Here is a 20005-nt window from a genome sequence, read left to right as displayed (position 1 = left end):
TAACAGGTCTTCTACACAATGTAAGAACGCCTGTCTTTTTATGTGGTCTGAAGACAACTGAGACCTGTGGAACCTCCCCCTTGGGGGAAGTCCCTTGAATTCCAGAAGATAACCCTGGGAGACTATTTCTAGCGCCCAAGGATCCAGAACATCTCTTGCCCAAGCCTGAGCGAAGAGAGAGAGTCTGCCCCCCACCAGATCCGGTCCCGGATCGGGGGCCAATATTTCATGCTGTCTTGGTAGCAGTGGCAGGTTTCTTGGCCTGCTTTCCCTTGTTCCAGCCTTGCATTGGTCTCCAAGCTGGCTTGGCCTGAGAAGTATTACCCTCTTGCTTAGAGGACGTAGCACCTTGGGCTGGTCCGTTTTTACGAAAGGGACGAAAATTAGGTCTATTTTTTGCCTTGAAAGGCCGATCCTGAGGAAGGGCATGGCCCTTACCCCCAGTGATATCAGAGATAATCTCTTTCAAGTCAGGACCAAACAGCGTTTTCCCCTTGAAAGGAATGTTTAGTAGCTTGTTCTTGGAAGACGCATCAGCCGACCAAGATTTCAACCAAAGCGCTCTGCGCGCCACAATAGCAAACCCAGAATTCTTAGCCGCTAACTTAGCCAATTGCAAAGAGGCGTCTAGAGTGAAAGAATTAGCCAATTTGAGAGCATTGACTCTGTCCATAATCTCCTCATAAGGAGGAGAGTCACTATCGAGCACCTTAATCAGTTCATCAAACCAGAAATATGCGGCTGTAGTGACAGGGACAATGCATGAAATGGGTTGTAGAAGGTAACCCTGCTGAACAAACATCTTTTTAAGCAAACCTTCTAATTTTTTATCCATAGGATCTTTGAAAGCACAACTATCCTCTATGGGAATAGTGGTGCGTTTGTTTAAAGTAGAAACCGCTCCCTCGACCTTGGGGACTGACTGCCATAAGTCCTTTCTGGGGTCGACCATAGGAAACAATTTTTTAAATATGGGGGGAGGGACGAAAGGAATACCGGGCCTTTCCCATTCTTTATTAACAATGTCCGCCACCCGCTTGGGTATAGGAAAAGCTTCTGGGAGCCCCGGCACCTCTAGGAACTTGTCCATTTTACATAGTTTCTCTGGGATGACCAAATTTTCACAATCATCCAGAGTGGATAATACCTCCTTAAGCAAAATGCGGAGATGTTCCAATTTAAATTTAAAAGTAATCACATCAGATTCAGCCTGCTGAGAAATGTTCCCTAAATCAGTAATTTCTCCCTCAGACAAAACCTCCCTGGCCCCCTCAGATTGGGTTAGGGGCCCTTCAGAGATATTAATATCAGCGTCGTCATGCTCTTCAGTAACTAAAACAGAGCATCCACGCTTACGCTGACAAGGGTTCATTTTGGCTAAAATGTTTTTGACAGAATTATCCATTACAGCCGTTAATTGTTGCATAGTAAGGAGTATTGGCGCGCTAGATGTACTAGGGGCCTCCTGAGTGGGCAAGACTCGTGTAGACGAAGGAGGGAATGATGCAGTACCATGCTTACTCCCCTCACTTGAGGAATCATCTTGGGCATCATTGTCATTATCACATAAATCACATTTATTTAAATGAATAGGAATTCTGGCTTCCCCACATTCAGAACACAGTCTATCTGGTAGTTCAGACATGTTAAACAGGCATAAACTTGATAAGAAAGTACAAAAAACGTTTTGAAATAAAACCGTTACTGTCACTTTAAATTTTAAACTGAACACACTTTATTACTGCAATTGCGAAAAAACATGAAGGAATTGTTCAAAATTCACCAAACTTTCACCACAGTGTCTTAAAGCCTTGAAAATATTGCACACCAATTTTGGAAGCTTTAACCCTTAAAATAACGGAACCGGAGCCGTTTTAAGCTTTAACCCCTTTACAGTCCCTGGTATCTGCTTTGCTGAGACCCAACCAAACCCAAAGGGGAATACGATACCAAATGACGCCTTCAGAAGTCTTTTACAAGTATCAGAGCTCCTCTCACATGCGACTGCATGCCATGCCTCTCAAAAACAAGTGCGCAACACCGGCGCGAAAATGAGACTCTGCCTATGCTTTGGGAAAGCCCCTAAAGAATAAGGTGTCTAAAACAGTGCCTGCCGATATTATTATATCAAAATACCCAGAATAAATGATTCCTCAAGGCTAAATAAGTGTTAATATCAATCGATTTAGCCCAAAAAAGGTCTACAGTCTAAATAAGCCCTTGTGAAGCCCTTATTTACAATCGTAATAAACATGGCTTACCGGATCCCATAGGGAAAATGACAGCTTCCAGCATTACATCGTCTTGTTAGAATGTGTCATACCTCAAGCAGCAAAGGACTGCAAACTGTTCCCCCAACTGAAGTTAATTGCTCTCAACAGTCCTGTGTGGAACAGCCATGGATTTTAGTTACGGTTGCTAAAATCATTTTCCTCATACAAACAGAATTCTTCATCTCTTTTCTGTTTCTGAGTAAATAGTACGTACCAGCACTATTTGAAAATAACAAACTCTTGATTGAATAATGAAAAACTACAGTTAAACACTAAAAAACTCTAAGCCATCTCCGTGGAGATGTTGCCTGTACAACGGCAAAGAGAATGACTGGGGTAGGCGGAGCCTAGGAGGGATCATGTGACCAGCTTTGCTGGGCTCTTTGCCATTTCCTGTTGGGGAAGAGAATATCCCACAAGTAAGGATGACGCCGTGGACCGGACACACCTATGTTGGAGAAAAATGCAGATGCTCAATTTAAAATCTAATCCACCGATGAAGGAGGCTAAGTAACTGAAGTTTCCGTCTCAGAAAGTTTACCCTCTGAAGCTACAGAGGTTAACTCATCCTCCGATAGCTGGGACATAGTAGCTAAATCCGACAAATATTTAGATGACTCTAGGTCAGGAGAACTATGTTTAACCTTTCTTTTACGTTTGCTAAAGGGAGCTAAGGCACTCAGGGCCACAGACACCGCCGATTGTTACTGCACGGTATAGTCCGCAGGAAAATAGCCCACTCCAGGTGGAGGATTAGTTAAGCCATGGGGAACTGCATGTGGAGCGGGTAGTGTAGAAAGGGTAGTAATCTCTCGGGACACAGATTCCTGAGAGGTAGACTGCTCAGAGGGACTAATAGCGCTATGAGTATTAGTATTAGCAAGCTTGTCTCCCTTCTTAGACTTTAGAACAGTGCTTAGGCAAATTGAACAAAATTGAGCAGACGGGCAGACCACGGCCACCTCACAATATAAACAGGAATTATTAATCAGTACAGGAGCAGAAACTTCTTATTAAAAAAACAGCACCTTTATAATCCCAATGGCTGCTAAGACCCAGACAGCTAAGAGTGAAAACGCTCTCCTTAGGAGTGATTGTAGCAGGATCGTAGGAAAATGAAACAGACCGCACCCGGTCACGTGGTGCGTGGGACAGAACTTTCCCTGCTATGAAAAGGGCGCTAAGCTATTATGAGCTGCGCAACACTCAAAAACGAAAGTGAAACATGTTTGTTACAAGCCAAAAGCACGCAGTCTATGAGCCCAAAACTCTCACATTAAGCAGTTATAAATAACCCCTAGCTGTTAAATAATCTCCCTGAAGGAGATATTAACCCTTGATCCTATTGAGGCATAAAGGAGCCACACTGTGACCCTGTATAGCAAAAATGTATATATAAAACGGTCTTACCCTCCAGGATCCATGCTGTGGAACAGGCACAGCCTCTCAAGTGTGATAGTCTTGCAGTGATGCTTCTGACATGGACTTGAGTGTGTAACAGCAAGCAGTGAAACTCGTCAACACTGATTGCTCAGGAGCTGTTAGCGACAGTCTGGATGAGTTCGCAGAAAAACTTTCCCTGCATCTCCAGACTCTAACTTTCATTAATACTCTCACTGAGAGGTTGAGATGATTACTTAAAACTCCAGTCCTTTCTTAAAGGGAACTTACCCATACAGCACTATCCAAATCTTCTGACACTTCTCTGCCACCTCCTATAGTGACTAAATGCAAAGAATGACTGGGGGATAGGAGAAGTGGGAGGGATATTTAAGCCTTTGGCTTTGGTGTCTTTGCCTCCTCCTGGTGGCCAGGTGTTGTATTTCCCAACAGTAAGGAATTAAGTTGTGGACTCTCCCTGCCTTATGGAAATAAAACAGAAAATTAGAGAGAACAAGAGAGAAAATTAGGGTTGAAAAACCATGAATAGTAATAAAATACCATGAGGCAAACAAGAAAAGAATAAATGAAGGGGACGAATTGATTTGCTAAACACATTTATATTGTATTATTCTCTGCTGCAGATACACAGGGTTAACGGTTTACAAACATACAGCAAGTATTGTACCTATAGAGCTAAAGACCACTGGGACCTTACCTTTAACAGGTCAATTTCTTTAATGCAGTCTTGCCTGGCTTTGGCATCCATCATTTCAAATATCTGCAAGACAGACAATATTTCTATACAACCTCTTTCTAAAACCACAGCACTAATGTTTAATAAATAAATAAATGAAAGAATAAAAAAAATGTGTAACAAGTTATTTAATGGGGTGTGGAAATCAAAATGATTCAGATAGAGCATATGATTTTAAAAAAGAAAATTACTTCTGTTATTAAATGTAACAATTTCTCATGGTCTCCTTGGTTGAAATTTGGGCAATTTCTCCTAGGACATTCTGAGATACTTACAGGAGTGTGCATGTATCTTGTGCACTGTGTGCTTGCAGCAGTGTTATACAAGCAACCTGTAGAGGGAGCTTTAGGCCTCTATTTATCAAGCCGTCAACTGCAAATACGCTGGAATTCCGCACTGCATTTGTGGCGAGCCTGATTCCCCTTAGTTATCAAACCCTACAAACCGGCAAAAGTTGAATTTTGTGATGTAACATACGATCCGCCGGACTCAGTCCGACACAGATCGATGCTTACGTCACTACAAATGTTCCGAATGCAAATTCGGCACTATCTGACTACTTTTGCTAGTTAACAAATAACTAGCAGGTATGCACGCCACTATTCCGGCCCAGCATACCTGGTTTTCAATCCGCCGCCCTGGAGGCAGCGGATACCATAGGAATCAATGGGAGTCTGAAAGCAGCGAAAGCTCATGTTCGCTGCTGCCCGATATCCCATTGATTCCTATGGGAACGTTTACACCTAACACGTACCCCGAGTCTAAACACCCCTAATCTGCCCCCCCTACACCGCCGCCACCTACATTATACTTATTAACCCCTAATTTGCCCCCCCTAAACCTCCGCTCCCGGAACCCACCACCACCTACATTATACTTATTAACCCCTAATCTTCCGCCCCCTACACCGCCGCCACTTACATTATATTTATTAACCCCTAATCTGCCCCCCTACACCGCCACCACCTACCTACATTTATTAACCCCTAATCTGCCGCCCCCGACGTCGCCGCCACTATATTACATTTATTAACCTCAAAACCTAAGTCTAACCCTAACCCTAACATCCCCTAACTTAAATATAATTTAAATAAATCTAAATAAATATTCCTATCATTAACTAAATTATTCCTATTTAAAACTAAATACTTACCAATAAAATAAACCCTAAGATAGCCACAATATAACTAATAGTTACATTGTAGCTATCTTAGGGTTTATTTTTATTTTACAGGCAACTTTGTATTTATTTTAACTAGGTACAATAGTTATTAAATAGTTATTAACTATTTAATAACTTCCTAGTTAAAATAAATACAAATATACCTGTAAAATAAAACCTAACCTAAGTTACAATTACACATAACACTACATTATAATTAAAGAAATTCCCTAAACTAAATACAATTAAATACAATTATCTAAAGTACAAAAAACCCCCACTAAATTACAGAAAATAATAAACAAATTACAAGATTTTTAAACTAATCTAATCCCCCTAACAAAATAAAAAAGCCCCCCAAAATAAAAAAGCCCTACCCTACACTAAATTACAAATAGCCCTTAAAAGGGCCTTTTGCGGCATTGCCCCAAAGTAATCAGCTCTTTTACCTGTAAAAAAAAATTACAAACCCCCCAACATTAAAACGAACCACCCACAAAACCAACCCTACTCTAAAACCCACCCAATACCCCCTTTAAAAAAACCTAACACTAACCCCTTGAAGATCACCCTACCGTGAGAAGTCTTCACCCAACCGGGCCGAAGTCCTCAACAAAGCCGGCAGAAGTGGTCCTCCAGACGGGCAGAAGTCTTCATCCAGACGGCATCTTCTATCTTCATCCATCCAGTGCGGAGCGGCTCCATCTTCAAGACATCCGACACGGAGCATCCTCTTCATCCGACGTCTTCTTGAACAATGACGGTTCCTTTAAGTGACGTCATCCAAGATGGCGTTCCTTCAATTCCGATTGGCTGATAGAACAGCCAATAGAATGCGAGCTCAATCATATTGGCTGATTGGATCAGCCAATAGGATTGAACTTCAGAAGAGGATGCTCCGCGTCGGATGTCTTGAAGATGGAGCCGCACCGGATGGATGAAGATAGAAGATGTCGTCTGGATTTTACAGGTAAGTATTTAGTTTCAAATAGGAGTAATTTAGTTAATGTTAGGAATATTTATTTAGATTTATTTAAATTATATTTAAGTTAGGGGGTGTTAGGGTTAAGGTTACACTTAGGTTTAGGGGTTAATAAATTGAATATAGTGGTGGCGGTGTAGGGGGGCAGATTAGGGGTTAATAAGTATAATGTAGGTGGCGGCAGTGTAGGGGGGCAGATTAGGGGTTAATAAGTATAATGTAGGTGGCGGCAGTGTAGGGGGGGCAGATTAGGGGTTAATTTGTATAATGTAGGTGGAGGCGGTGTAGGGGGGAGATTAGGGGTAAATAAGTTTAATGTAGGTGGAGGCGGTGTAGGGGGTCAGATTAGGGGTTAATAAGTATAATGTAGGTGGCGGCGGTGATGGGGGGGCAGATTAGGGGTTAATAAGTAAAATGTAGGTGGCGGCAGTGTGGGGGGGGGGAGATTAGGGGTTAATAAGTATAATGTAGGTGGAGGCGGTGTAGGGGGGCAGATTAGGGGTTAATAAGTATAATGTAGGTGGCGGCGGTGTAGGGGGGCAGATTAGCGGTTAATAATTATAATGTAGGTGGCGGCGGTGTAGGGGGGGCAGATTAGGGGTTAATAAGTATAACGTAGGCGGCGGTGGGCTCTGGGAGCGGCGGTTTAGGGGTTAAACACTTTATTTAGTTGTGGTGGGGTCCATGAGAGGCGGTTTAGGGGTTAATACATTTATTAGAGTTGCGGCGGGGTCTGAGAGTGGCGGTATAGGGGGTAAACAGTATAGTATAGTGTGGGTGTTTAGTGACAGGGTACCAAGAAAACTGTAAAAAAGCTGAAGAGCAGCGAGATCGATCACTGTTAGTTAACAACAGTCCGCTGCTCATCGCCCCGTACTTGGTGCACAGCTTTTTGACAGCTTTTTTGATACTTTTGGAGCGCGTATACAGGTCCGCGGCAGCGATGTTAGGCAATCTTAGGCGAGCGTATTGGTGCTGTCGAATGCAAGTAAGTTGACGGCTTGATAAATAGATGCCTTAGAGTGAAGTAGCTTTAGTCACTCTATGGTAAAACTTTATGATAAACAACGCTGTATAGCTAGAAGTACTGTTTAATAAAGAAGACTGTGTAAAACACAAACCAAGGGTGCATCTGTCGTTGCATAGGAGATATCCAAACATTGTTTGAAGTAGTGGAAAGTGAGGGCAGAGCTGTGGGTGTTTTGTGTTGTTATTCAGCAGTATCTGCTGCAACTCCATCTACAAGTTGCTGTATAACATTGCTACACACATGGCTGCCGGCATAAAGTGCACAAGGCACGTGCACGCTGCTGAGCCCAAAACTCAGCATCATCTTATGGAAAGGAGTTTCAACAAAAAAGAAAAGGAAGTCAATTTGATAAACATAAGTCAATAGAAAAGGCTTATTATTATTATACTCTCTGTCTGAATCATAAAAGTTTAATATTTATCAGCAGTATACTCAAATATGCTGTAAAGGCCCGTGCACCAGTTTCACCATATCTTCCCAGAGAGTCAGCAGTGGCTTATATGACACAAATGACATCTTCACAGACACGGTACATATGACTGATAGCTCTCTGAACTTGAATGCAGGTGCACGGGTAATCACAGCATATGTCCATATGCCGCTAGAAAAACAGTAATAACATTTACTAAAAGCATTTTTGCTAATGGAAGTAAATTGCAAAAATGCTTCTATTTAAAATTAAAATGCACCCTTGTACAATTCAATTCTGACCTTTCTTTCCCTTTAAAGGGGCATGAAATGCAAAATGAAACCTCTATGATTCACTTAAAGCATCTTTTGTTAAAACGTAGCTCCTTTCCATGACAGCATACCTAGGTTGGCTCAGGAGTGTGCACGTGGTATTGAGCACTATATGGCAGTTGTGTTTGTAATGTTTTTAGCAATGTTACACATACAGGGCTTAAGACACGTGCACAGTCCTAAGCTACCTAGGTATGCTCTCCTGGATAGTAGACACATTTTAACAAAGGAGACAGTAGGGGAATGTTTGATCACAGAAAAAATCTTGCACTTAATCTACACAATAACAGTTTTATGTCCCTTTAATAAAATAAAAACTTTCTGTTTTTTTATTGTTTAGCTGAGCAGAAGGCAAACCATTGAAGGATGAGTGTTACTGTGTTGTCACTCAGGATTTAAAGGGATATCAAACAGTAAATACATGCGAGATATAATGATGTATTTAAAGATTAGCCTGAAAATGATATGCAGATGTATTATTTTTTATAATTATATTAGTTACTTAAAAAACATAAATGATGCTTACCTTATCATTTCCTTTTCTTCCGTTGGAAAGAGTCCACAGCCGCATTAATTACTTATGGGAAATAAGAACCTGGCCACCCGGAGGAGGCAAAGACAACCCAGCCAAAGGCTTAAATACTCCTCCCATTTCCCCCATCCCCCATTCATTCAGCCGAGGACAAGGAACAGTAGAAGAAGCATCAAGGTGAAAGGGTGCCAGAAGATAAAAAACAACAAAGACTCAAAAAAACATGCGGGGGGCTGTGGACTCTTTCCCACATAAGATAGGATAATTATCAGGTAAACATAATTTATGTTTTTCTTACTAATGGGAAAGAGTACACAGCCGCATTCATTACTTATGGGAAATTTATACCCAAGCCAAAGAGGACACAGAATGCCAAAATGGGAGGGTAAGAGGCGGACCAATAAAGGCACCAACCTAAAAACAGATTCCCAAGAAACAAAATCCCAGTTTGTCAGAAACAGGGATCAACAAACATTTTGGAAAACAAAAAGCTGTCTCAGAAACACAAATCTACCAACAGTCCAAATAACCTAGATAGAACCATGAGTGGGCCCAACCAAGAGCACCCACCTCAAGGACAGCATCTGTCAGGGGCAACAACCTCGCCGCAGCCCCTCAACCAAGCGAGGGACCCCAACTAAAGATTATCAGAGGGAAGATACAAGACAGAAGAAAAGGAACAACGTCCAGGGTGACAAGGAGACAACCCAGAGCCACTCAGTAGGCTACACCCGAACAGACTATGTGAAAAGTCAGGAAAGGACCAGAAGAGAAACAAACAAATCTCAATGACTAGTAAACGCAAAAACAGCGAGACAGCGTGGACACGCGTCACCATATAAACGAGGACGTGAAGGAAATACCCCAGTAAGCAGGGAAAACAGACCAAGTCCCACACCCCAGACCACAAGAGACTGAGGATGCCTCACAGGCAAGGAAAAACAACAAGCTCAGAAGAGAGACAGGAAAAAGATGTCAAAAACTAGTGGTGCAAAATAAGCAGATCCGCCATCCGAAAACGGATACGAAACCGTCCGCTCCTGCCCAACTGAAACTGCACAGACCCACACTACACCACTATAGGCCGCTGAGTAGCGGAACATCCTTCTTGAATCAACCTTTCTGAACAAAGAAATCCCAAGGATCCAATTCCCCCAGAGGGTTCAGAAAAAACGCCTCACAAGGGACCCTAAAGTGCATGCTAGCGTTCAAGGAGCAACAGTTGCGCTGGAGACAACGGCAACCTTCTGCAAGCTGGGTAGCAAAGCTAACCGTAGGCCAAAATAGCTGACCAACCAAACCCCACACCTACACAAAAGAAAGGACCACCAGGCACACTTGAGAAAAGCGACCAGAGACCTGAGGACAAAATCCCTAAGGGCAAGCCCACAGGCATAAGATATAAAATAAATATAAGTAATCGCAGCTGAGTACAAACTCAAGAACTACAGCTTGCTAGACGGACAAGCTAACCACTAGGCCACCTAGGCTCAATAGCTTGCAAGCAGACAAGGTAAAATAACTGCAGCTGTTTCCCAACAGCAAACCTTCCGCTACTAGGCAGCAAACCTAATCCAAGAGAGACAAGAGTCCCTCAGAAAAACGCTAGACAGGCAGCACGTGTCCCCAGGACACCCAACCAATCTACAAATGATTGTACAGGCACAGAATGCCCAAAGTGTTGAGTGACCAGCACAAATCCTAGGACAGAAAGGAATACAGACCTCCCAGAACCCAACAAAAAGGGTCAAGACCGAGAGCAACCACTCGAGCCCCCTTAACACAAGCAGCAAGGCCGTGACAAAGTCTGCAGAAGGCAGAGACAAAGGGGAAAAAGAGGTCAAACCAAGCTAGAGCTAGTCTTAGACACGAAAGAGGAATAGGAAATGGGACCCCCTTAACAAAAAGGTCCAGAGTCCATCCTCCCCAAAGGTATCAAACTGAAAATACCCCAGACTCCCCAAAAGGGAGACAATAGGACCCATCCTGACCCCAAAACCCAGGGGCATAACAGGGACATACAGATAGGATAAAGGGCTAAACTGCCAAAACCCTAGACTCTCCCCCGAGATCCACAACGGAAGGAGGGAACCAGACTTCCATAAGTCAGCGCCCAAGGAAACACGCCCCAAGCCGGACCCACTAGCAGGCTATCTCAACGAGGACAAGCACCTCAAATCAAAATCCAAGAAGGACACAAGAGATACTGCGAAAAACACCCACAGCACAAGTCCGATAGGAAAAAAACCTTAATCAGTAGCCCAGAGACACAGGACTCCAAAAACAGAGCCCACCGCGGGCCCAAACCCCCAAGGGGCGATAAAGACGAACAGGGCACCAGTGACAACACAGAAGAAGTCAATCCAAAATCCCATCAGAGCCTATAAAGCTCCCAGGGGCGGAGGTAAAGGACACTGGCCACCTCCACATGACAGCCTAAACTACACGATGGAAGAGACCCTAGGAGAACCATCAACAGTAGCTCAAAAGGGCCTTACCGCTCCACGTGGTAAGAACCACACCCCTCGGATCAGGGATGCGAAAGGACGCGGTGGGATACCACCGGTCCCAACGTCGGGTGCGGACTGACACGGGCCAGCCCAAGCGACATCCAGACCCGAAGGTCCAGAAGAATAGCATTTTTTTTTTGTATAAACACAAATAACTGAACAATAGAATCAGCGGGACCAGCCAGGCGCAACATGCGTCACTAACAAGTAACAGGTCACACACAAAACTCCGGAAGAAATCCGGGAACAACTTCCATAGAAGAACTTAAATCAAGCAATCCCAGAATTCCCATAGGGAACACAGAAGAAAAATAATCCGGGCCGGATAAAAGAAAAACAAGGGTACCCGCAGGCATTCACCCAGAAGGAACTATGTCTCTGCAGGACCTGCCAACTGGAAACCATAAACTCCAGAACAAAAGGACTGGGAAAGCTCACAGTAGACTGACCGGGGAGAGACACATACCCACTAGCCTATTTCAAAAAACCTTGGGAGAACTGAGAAGTCCTCGGACCATAAAGGAAAGGATACCCCAATCCCCCAGACTCTCAGTTTTGCCCAGGTCCTCCACAAGAGACTGATAGGACTACTTAAAACTCTGTCCCATGTCGAAGGGTAGCACCCTCTATAAGAGACATATGAAAAAGGAATAAAGTAAAATAATTTTAAAAGAAATCTTCTAACACATCTCTGCCAACCTCCTGGGATGAAAGGTAAAGAATGACTGGGGGATGGGGGAAGTGTGATGAGTATTTATGCCTTTGGCTGGTGGGTCTTTGCCTCCTCCTGGTGGTCAGGTTCTTATTTCCCATAAGTAAAGAATGCGGCTGTGGACTCTTTCCCATTAGGAAGAAAATTGAATATATAGGTGTAAAGGTTTAGTTTCTGTAAAATAGTTTAGTCTCTCTAAACTATTGGACGCTTCCATGTTTGAACTTAAAGGGACATGATACTCAAATGTTAAAGTGATGCATAGCTGTAAAAAGCTGACTAGAAAATATCACCTGAGAATCTCTATGTAAAATAGGAAGATATTTTACAAAAAAAGTCCTAAGTATTCACACCCCATTGTAAAGGACTTTAAGCAGCCAATCAGGATACTAGTCCCAGGACTTTAAAAGGTAAGTGCATCTGGCATGTGCAGAACACTTTATTTGCTTCTTCACGTTAAAGATGTATATTATGAAATCCTGTGAGATTACAGTAAAGCAAAGTGTGAATTTAGCACTGGTGATGCTGATTGGCTGTTTATTCACCATGCAGATGACAGTAAAATGCGCAGCTCTTACTCTGGTGAGCTGAATGCATTTTGAGATAAAATATCTTCCTTCTTTACGTTGAGATGTTTATGTGATATTTTTTAGTCAGAGTTTTATAATTAAGCTGTTCACTTTCAAGTGATTTAGCATAAGGGTATTATGTCTCAGAGTTTCCCATCTTCTCTCTCTTCTGCTGATGACAATTATGGATAGATATAAATCAGACAATAATAGATATTGTGCAAACAAGGCTGTGTGAAATCCCTGATAGATAATTACTATAACAAAAACTATTCAAATGATCATAGATGAGAACACAACACACTTGAAAAGACAAACACCAAGAAATAATATGACCTTGATATGCAAACACCTGCAGAATTAACCACTAACTAACTGTGAAAACATATAAAGGGGTAATAAAGTCACAAAAATAATCACCTGCACTTTTTTCAGAGCTACGGGTTTGCGGTCCAGGTGACAGTTCGCTCTGTATACTTCACTGAACTGCCCTCGGCCAATTTTTTTCTCTATTTTGAAATCCGCCAAGTTACACCGGTAGGGGTAAGAGGTCATGTGTCTCTGCGCAAAAGAAAACAAAGTCACAATGAGAAGGTTATACCATTTTACAAAGCATATTTGTATCTAGTTATATTTAACAATTGAGAGTGACAACACCTAGTACTTTAATTTCCTGACAAAATAATAACACAAAAAACATAAATTATGCTTACCTGATAATTTAATTTCCATCTGTATAAGGAGAGTCCACGGCTTCATTCATTACTTGTGGAAATTAAGAACCTGGCCACCAGGAGGAGGCAAAGACACCCCAGCCAAAGGCTTAAATACCTCCCCCACTTCCCTCATCCCCCAGTCATTCTGCCAAGGGAACAAGGAACAGTAGGAGAAATATCAGGGTATAAATGGTGCTAGAAGAATAAAATTAAATTTAGGTCTGCCCACTGGAGAAACGGGCAGGGGCAGTGGACTCTCCTGCCACAGATAAAAATGAAATTATCAGGTAAGCATAATTTATGTTTTTGTTGTGTTATTATTTTGTCAGGAAATTAAAGTACTAGGTGTTGTCACTCTCAAGTCCACTGATTCATTCATTACTTGTGGGAACAAATACCCAAGCTCTAGAGGACACTGAATAGAAAAAACAGGAGGGCAAAAGGAGGCAGACCCTAAACCACAGCCTGCAGAACCTTTCTCCCAAAAGCTGCTTCCGCCGAAGCAAAGACATCAAATTTATAAAATGTTGCAAAAGTATGTAAAGAAGACCAAGTGGCCGCCGTACAAATCTGCTACATAGAGGCCTAATTGTTAAAGGCACAAGAAGAGGCCACAGCTCTAGTTGAGTGAGCCATAATCTTCTGAGGAGGTTGTGTCCCACTATCTCATATGCCAGACGGATCATACTCCTCAACCAAAAGAATAGAAAAGTGTCAGAGGCCTTCTGTCCCCTGTGCTTCCCTGAATACACAACATATAAGGACAAAGTCTGTCTGAACTCCTTTGTGGCCTTAAGATAAAACTTCAAGGCCCAATGAAGTAACCTCTCATTTGAAGAAGAAGGGTTAGGACACAAACTATTTCCTGATTGATGTTACGACTCGACACCACCTTGGGAAGGAAACCCAAACCAGTGTGAAGTACAGCCTTATCTGCGTGAAAAACCAAGTAGGGAGGCTCACATTGCAAGGCCGCCAACTCAGAGACTCTGCGTGCCGATGTAATAGCCAGTAGGAATAGGACTGTCCATGAAAGGATCTTAATGACAAGCGCATGCATAGGCTCAAACGGAGCCCTCTGCAAAACCTTAAGAACCAAGTTTAAGCTCCAAGGAGGAGCTGAATTTCTAAAGACAGGTCTGGTCCTAACCAGAGCCTAAACAAAGGACTGAATATCAGGAAGCTCCCCAAGCTTCTTATGGAACAAAACAGATAAAGCCGAGATTTGTCCCCTTAGGGAGCTGGCGGCAAAACCCTTATCCAGACCGTCCTGGAGAAAGGCCAAAATCCGGGATACCCTGACCTTGTGCCAGGGGTATCCTCGTTCCTCACAGCAGGACAAGTCCGGGATACCCTGACCTTGTGCCTGGGGTATCCTCGTTCCTCACACCAGGACAAGTAGGTCCTCCACATCTTGTGGTAGATGCGTAGAGTGACCGGCTTCCGGGCCTGAGAGTGTCAATCACTCTCTCCGAGAATCCTTTCTTGGCTAAGACTAGACTCCACGCAGTAGGATTTGCTATAGGAAAGGACCTTGAACCAGCAGATCCCTGCGACAAGGTAACCTCCACAGAGGAGATGATGACATCCCCACTAGAATCGCAAACCACATCCTTTGCGGTAACAACGGAGCAATCAGAATAGCCGAAGCTTGCACCTGCTTGATGCGGGTCACTAACTGAAGTAGAAGAGGCAACGGTGGAAATATGTAAATTAGGTTGAAGTCCCAGGGCACAGCCAAGGCATCTATCAGTTCCGCCTGGGGATCCCTGGATCGCGACCCGTATCTGGGTAGCTTGTAATTGAGTCTGGACACCATGAGGTCTATCTCCAGCGTCCCCCATCTGTTGCAGATCTCCGCGAACACCTCGGGATGGAGAAACCATTCCCCTGGATGAAACGTCTGACTGCTCTGGAAATTCGCTTCCCAGTTGTCCACACCCGTGGATCGCTGAGAGCAAGCTATTGTGAGTCTCTGCCCATTCCATAATCTGAGATACTTCCCTCATGGCTAGGGAACTTCTCGTACCCCCCTGATGGTTTATGTAAGCCACCGAGGTTGTCCGACTGTAATCTGATGAATCGGGACGACCCCAGGGGGGCTAAACCCTCAGAGCGTTGAATATCGCTCAAAGTTCCAGAATATTTATAGGTAGGCTTGATTCCTCTCGAGTCCATCTGCCCTGTGCCTTTCTGGCACCCTAAACAGCTCCCTATCCTGATAGACTTGCATCCGTGGTCACAATCTCCCAGGATGGTCTCAAGAAGGATGTCCCCTGAGACAGCTGCCCCGGTCGGGTTCACCAAGATAGGGACTCCCTCACCGGTCTGTTCAGAGATATCTGTTGGGACAGATCTGCATGATCACCGTTCCATTGTCTCAACATGCACAGCTGAAGAGGTCTGAAATGGGACCTGGCAAATGGAATGACATCTATGCTGGATACCATGAGCCCGATCACCTCCATACACCTGGCTACAGATGTCCTGGAGGATGCCTGAAGAGCTAGACAGTTGGACGTTAGATTGCAATGTCTCTGATCTGTCAATAGTAACCCTGGGCTACAACCTCCAGAACCCAAGGGTCTATAACGTTTCTTTCCCAGGCCTCCGCAAAAAGAGATAGTCTGCCCCCTACCTGATCCGAGGACGGATCGGGGGCCGCACCTTCATGACGACTTTGACTCGGCTGGCTTCTTGTTCTGCTTGGAGTTGTTCCAAGAGTTAGCTGACTTCCAAGACCCCTTGGACTGCTCAGATTTTGCAACAGGCTTCTGGGGTTGAGACTTATGTGCACGAAAGGGATGAAAAGTAGAACCCTTAGGTTTAGTCTTCTTACCCTGAGGCAAGAAGGCACCCTTGCCACCCGTGACCGTAGATATGATGGAATCCAGGCCCGGGCCAAACAAAACTTTCCCCTTGACCGGGAGTCAGCAGACCACGACTTTAACCATAAAGCCCTGCGGGCTAAAACAGAAAAACCTGATGTCTTAGCATTCAGGCCAATAATCTGCATGTTAGCATCACTAATGAACGAATGCGCTACCCTTAAGGCCTTAATTCGTTCCTGAATCTCTTCGAGGGGAGTCTCCACCTCAAACATCGCTGACAGAACGTCACACCAGTAGGTAGCCGCCCCTGCCACCGCAGCGACCGCCGCAGCGACCGCCGCCGCCGGTTGAAAAACGAACCCCGTGAGTTGGAAAATCTTCTGCAACATGGACTCCATCTTTTTATCCATGGGTTCCTTGAAAGAAGAACTATCCTCAAGTGAAATAGTCGTTCTCTTAGCGAGCGTGGAGATAGCACCAACCACCTTAGGGACAGTTCCCCATAGCTCAAGCTGCAAGTCCGGAACGGGAAATCACTTTTTAAAAGAAAAGGACGAGCAAACACTGTAGATTTGCACAATCAACAAATGCAAGATAACAAGATAATACAATAGCATTTACTCTGAATTTCAAATGAGTAATAGATTTTTTTCTAACAAATTTCAAAGTTATGTATATTTCCATTCCCCCTGTACCATGTGATAGCAATCAGGCAATCACAAATGCATATACGTATAGTCTGTGAATTCTTGCACATACTCAGTAGGCGCTGGTGACTCAAAAAGTGTAAATAAAAAAGACTGTGCACATTTTTTTAATGGAAGTAAATTGGAAAGTTGTTTAACATTACATGCTGTATCTGAATCATGAAAATTTAATTTGACCTGAGTGTCCCTTTAATAATATTAGCCATTTTGATGGGAACCGGGAAGGCCTGAGGCACTACCCTGTCCTTGTACATTCTATAAAGTTTAGGGATCGAAGGTTCGTCTGGTAGTTTTGGTTCCGGGACCTCCAACCTAGCAAGCACCTCTTTTAGCAGGAAGCGCAAATGCTCCATTTTAAACTTAAAATCTGGTTCCTCCACGGACGGAGACCTAGAAGTAGCCGATTCTGACCTAGAAGCGACATCCTCCGATAAGTCAGAGTTGTCCTCCTCAGCAGATAATCTATCTGAGACATCCAGCGGAGTCGAAGGCCCCTGAGATGGATAGCAGTGCCGTACCTTCCGCTTGCGCTTAGTAGGGCAAGGCATCGCATTAATGGCCGCAGAAAACGCCGTCTGTAGCTGATCGGCGAAGTCATGCAGCCAAAGGGCCCCTCCTGTGGGAGGATTAGTAGTGCCCTAGGGAACTGCTTGTGTAATCGGAGATGAGTGCAGGGAATGCACCTCGCGGTGCGGAGAACCCTCAGAGGTGGACGGCTCAGTCGTACTAAATATTCTATTATTTTTAGATATAGCAATATTGTCAAAGCATGTGGAACAGAGTTGAGTAGGCGGTTCAACTGGAACCTCCTAACAATATACACAGTTAATAGGTTTAGATAAAGAGGGAGTATCCTCTAACATATCAGAGTCCTCCATAGCTTGCGCCTTTATTACGGACCTGATAAAAAGCTAAATAGCACCTTAATATCCCAATGGCCAGGGCACTCACCACCTCCTATGACCCGGACTACAAGAAACAGCTTTGTCTCCTCCGAATGCAGGTCGAGAATGAGGAAGTTACAGAGGCCACACCCAGTCACATGGAGTGCCATGCAGGACTGCCCCTGCACTCGAGAGAAGAACGCGCAAAAAAAACCCGCCTCAATCTCTCGCTAAGAGAACTGACTGTTCCACACTGACAGAGCCTCATCTCACACAAATGCAGTATAAAACACAATATTATGCACAATAAAATACCCCCTGTTCAATAGCCCCCTTCCGAGGGTATTGCCCTAGATTCTATAAAGACAAAGGAGCCACACTGTGACCCTGTCTTCTTACTTTATCATATATATATATATATATATATATATATATATATATAAATGAAACGATCTTACCAGAATCAACGCTGTGGAATAGGAACATGGCCTTTCAAGTGTGACAGGGTAGTAGCATCGCTACTGACATGGACTTGAGAGAAGAAAAGCAGGCAGCGAAACTCATCAATGCTGATTGCTAATGGAGCTGTTAACCTGAGTCGGGATGGGTTCCCAGAAAGACTCTTCCTGCATCTCTGGACTCTAACATTCACCAATGCTCTCACTGAGAGGCTGACAGAACTACTTAAAACTCCAGTCCCATTTCGAAGAGTACAACCCTCCATAAGAGACTACTCCGAATCTTCCAACACTTCTCTGCCAACCTCTTGTGACGAAAGGCAAATAATGACTGGGGGAGGAGGGGAGTGGGGGAGGTAGTTAAACCTTTGGCTGGGGTGTCTTTGCCTCCTCCTGGTGGCCAGGTTCTGTATTTCCCACAAGTAATGAATTAAGCAGTGGACTCTCCTCCCATTGAGATGCAAACAGTATCATTATACTGAGATTATAAACATGGTAGAAACGGAAGACAATTTGTCATTATGATTAGTGTATATGAAAAGGATGAGGAGTTTGAGTGTCATGATCAGTGTGTATAGAGGGGGTCAGTATGTAGGGTTAGTACTTTGGGTGTTATGGTCAGGGTCTAGGGTTGAGTACTTTGTGTGTTATGGTCAGGATCTAGGGGTGAGTACTTTGGGTTTTATGGTCAGGGTCTAGGGGTGAGTACTTTGGGTGTTATGGTCAGGGTGTAAGGGAGAGTCCTTTGAGTGTTATAGTCAGAGTGTAGGGTGAACACTTGGGGTGTTATGGTCAGGGTGTAGGGGTGAGTATTTTGAGTGTTAGGGTCAGTGTGTAGGGGTGAGTATTTTGAGTGTTAGGGTCAGGGTGTAGGGGTGAGTATTTTGAGTGTTAGGGTCAGTGTGTAGGGGTGAGTATTTTGAGTGTTAGGGTCAGGGAGTAGGGGTGAGAACTTTGGGTGTTTTACGGCACAGCAAGGAATCACTAAATTCACTGATTTCTAAGCAAGATGCAGCATATTAATGTATCAGGTGCCTCACCAGTTAACATGTAGCTGGGCTTGTCTCGTTTCACAAGCCCATGAACTCTTTCTTAAAATCAGAATAAATACCCTTAAGCCCTGTTCTGATTGAGTACTTCTCTTTCTGTGCATATAAATACCCTTAAGTTCTGATCTGACTGAGCACTTCTCTTTTTATGTATATAAATACACTTATATATAATACGTATTTGACCATTTAATAATGAATATCCCTCTGTATCAGCCATTCAGTAAAGATGTAGCTGTGAGGGAAGTGATTCTACTCAACAGGATGTATTTGTGTATATAAATTGTACTACAATGTGTAGCACATAAACATCACATGGCAATGATGTTTATGTCCTGGGTGGAATACGGAACAGATACTGCCTGGAGCATCATAGCTAGCGTGCCCATCACTTAAATATTGAAATGAATAAGTGCACATAAAGTATAAACCAAAAGGTCATACTACGTAAATAAAACATTGTGCCCTCTACCCATTTAAACAATACTCATATGTTTGGATTATAAGGGACAATTGGCATCAACGACCTATCAAAGGGTGTCAAGTCATTCTGTACACTGTCAAATGTGCTTTCTGGTTCATATGTCCACACCTTAGAATGGTGCGTATGAGCTCCCAACCAATCAGTTGTTAGTGAAAAATCTTGACATTCTATCCAATTTAAAATTCTCCTTTATGTGTCAGTGAACCTACACCAGGTGACAGCCATGAA

At 43.7% G+C, this 20005-nt stretch overlaps 1 protein-coding gene across 1 annotated transcript in view; it reads right to left on the bottom strand.

The window, feature by feature from the left end:
* Nucleotides 1–4289: 4289 nt before the first annotated feature.
* LOC128643031 (serine/threonine-protein kinase Nek6-like) overlaps nucleotides 4290–20005 on the bottom strand; it is a 278521-nt gene continuing 262805 nt past the window's right edge. Inside the window, exons 3-4 of the mRNA XM_053695950.1 lie at nucleotides 13069–13209; nucleotides 4290–4434 (exon numbers count right to left, since the gene is read on the bottom strand). Coding sequence (XP_053551925.1) covers nucleotides 4342–4434; nucleotides 13069–13209 — 234 coding nt within the window. The 3' untranslated portion in view covers nucleotides 4290–4341. The remainder of the gene's footprint in view (nucleotides 4435–13068; nucleotides 13210–20005) is intronic.

The sequence above is a fragment of the Bombina bombina genome, chromosome 12, assembly GCF_027579735.1.
Source record: "Bombina bombina isolate aBomBom1 chromosome 12, aBomBom1.pri, whole genome shotgun sequence".
Classification (NCBI taxonomy): Eukaryota; Metazoa; Chordata; class Amphibia; order Anura; family Bombinatoridae; genus Bombina; species Bombina bombina.
This window is presented reverse-complemented; position numbering and strand designations above follow the sequence as displayed.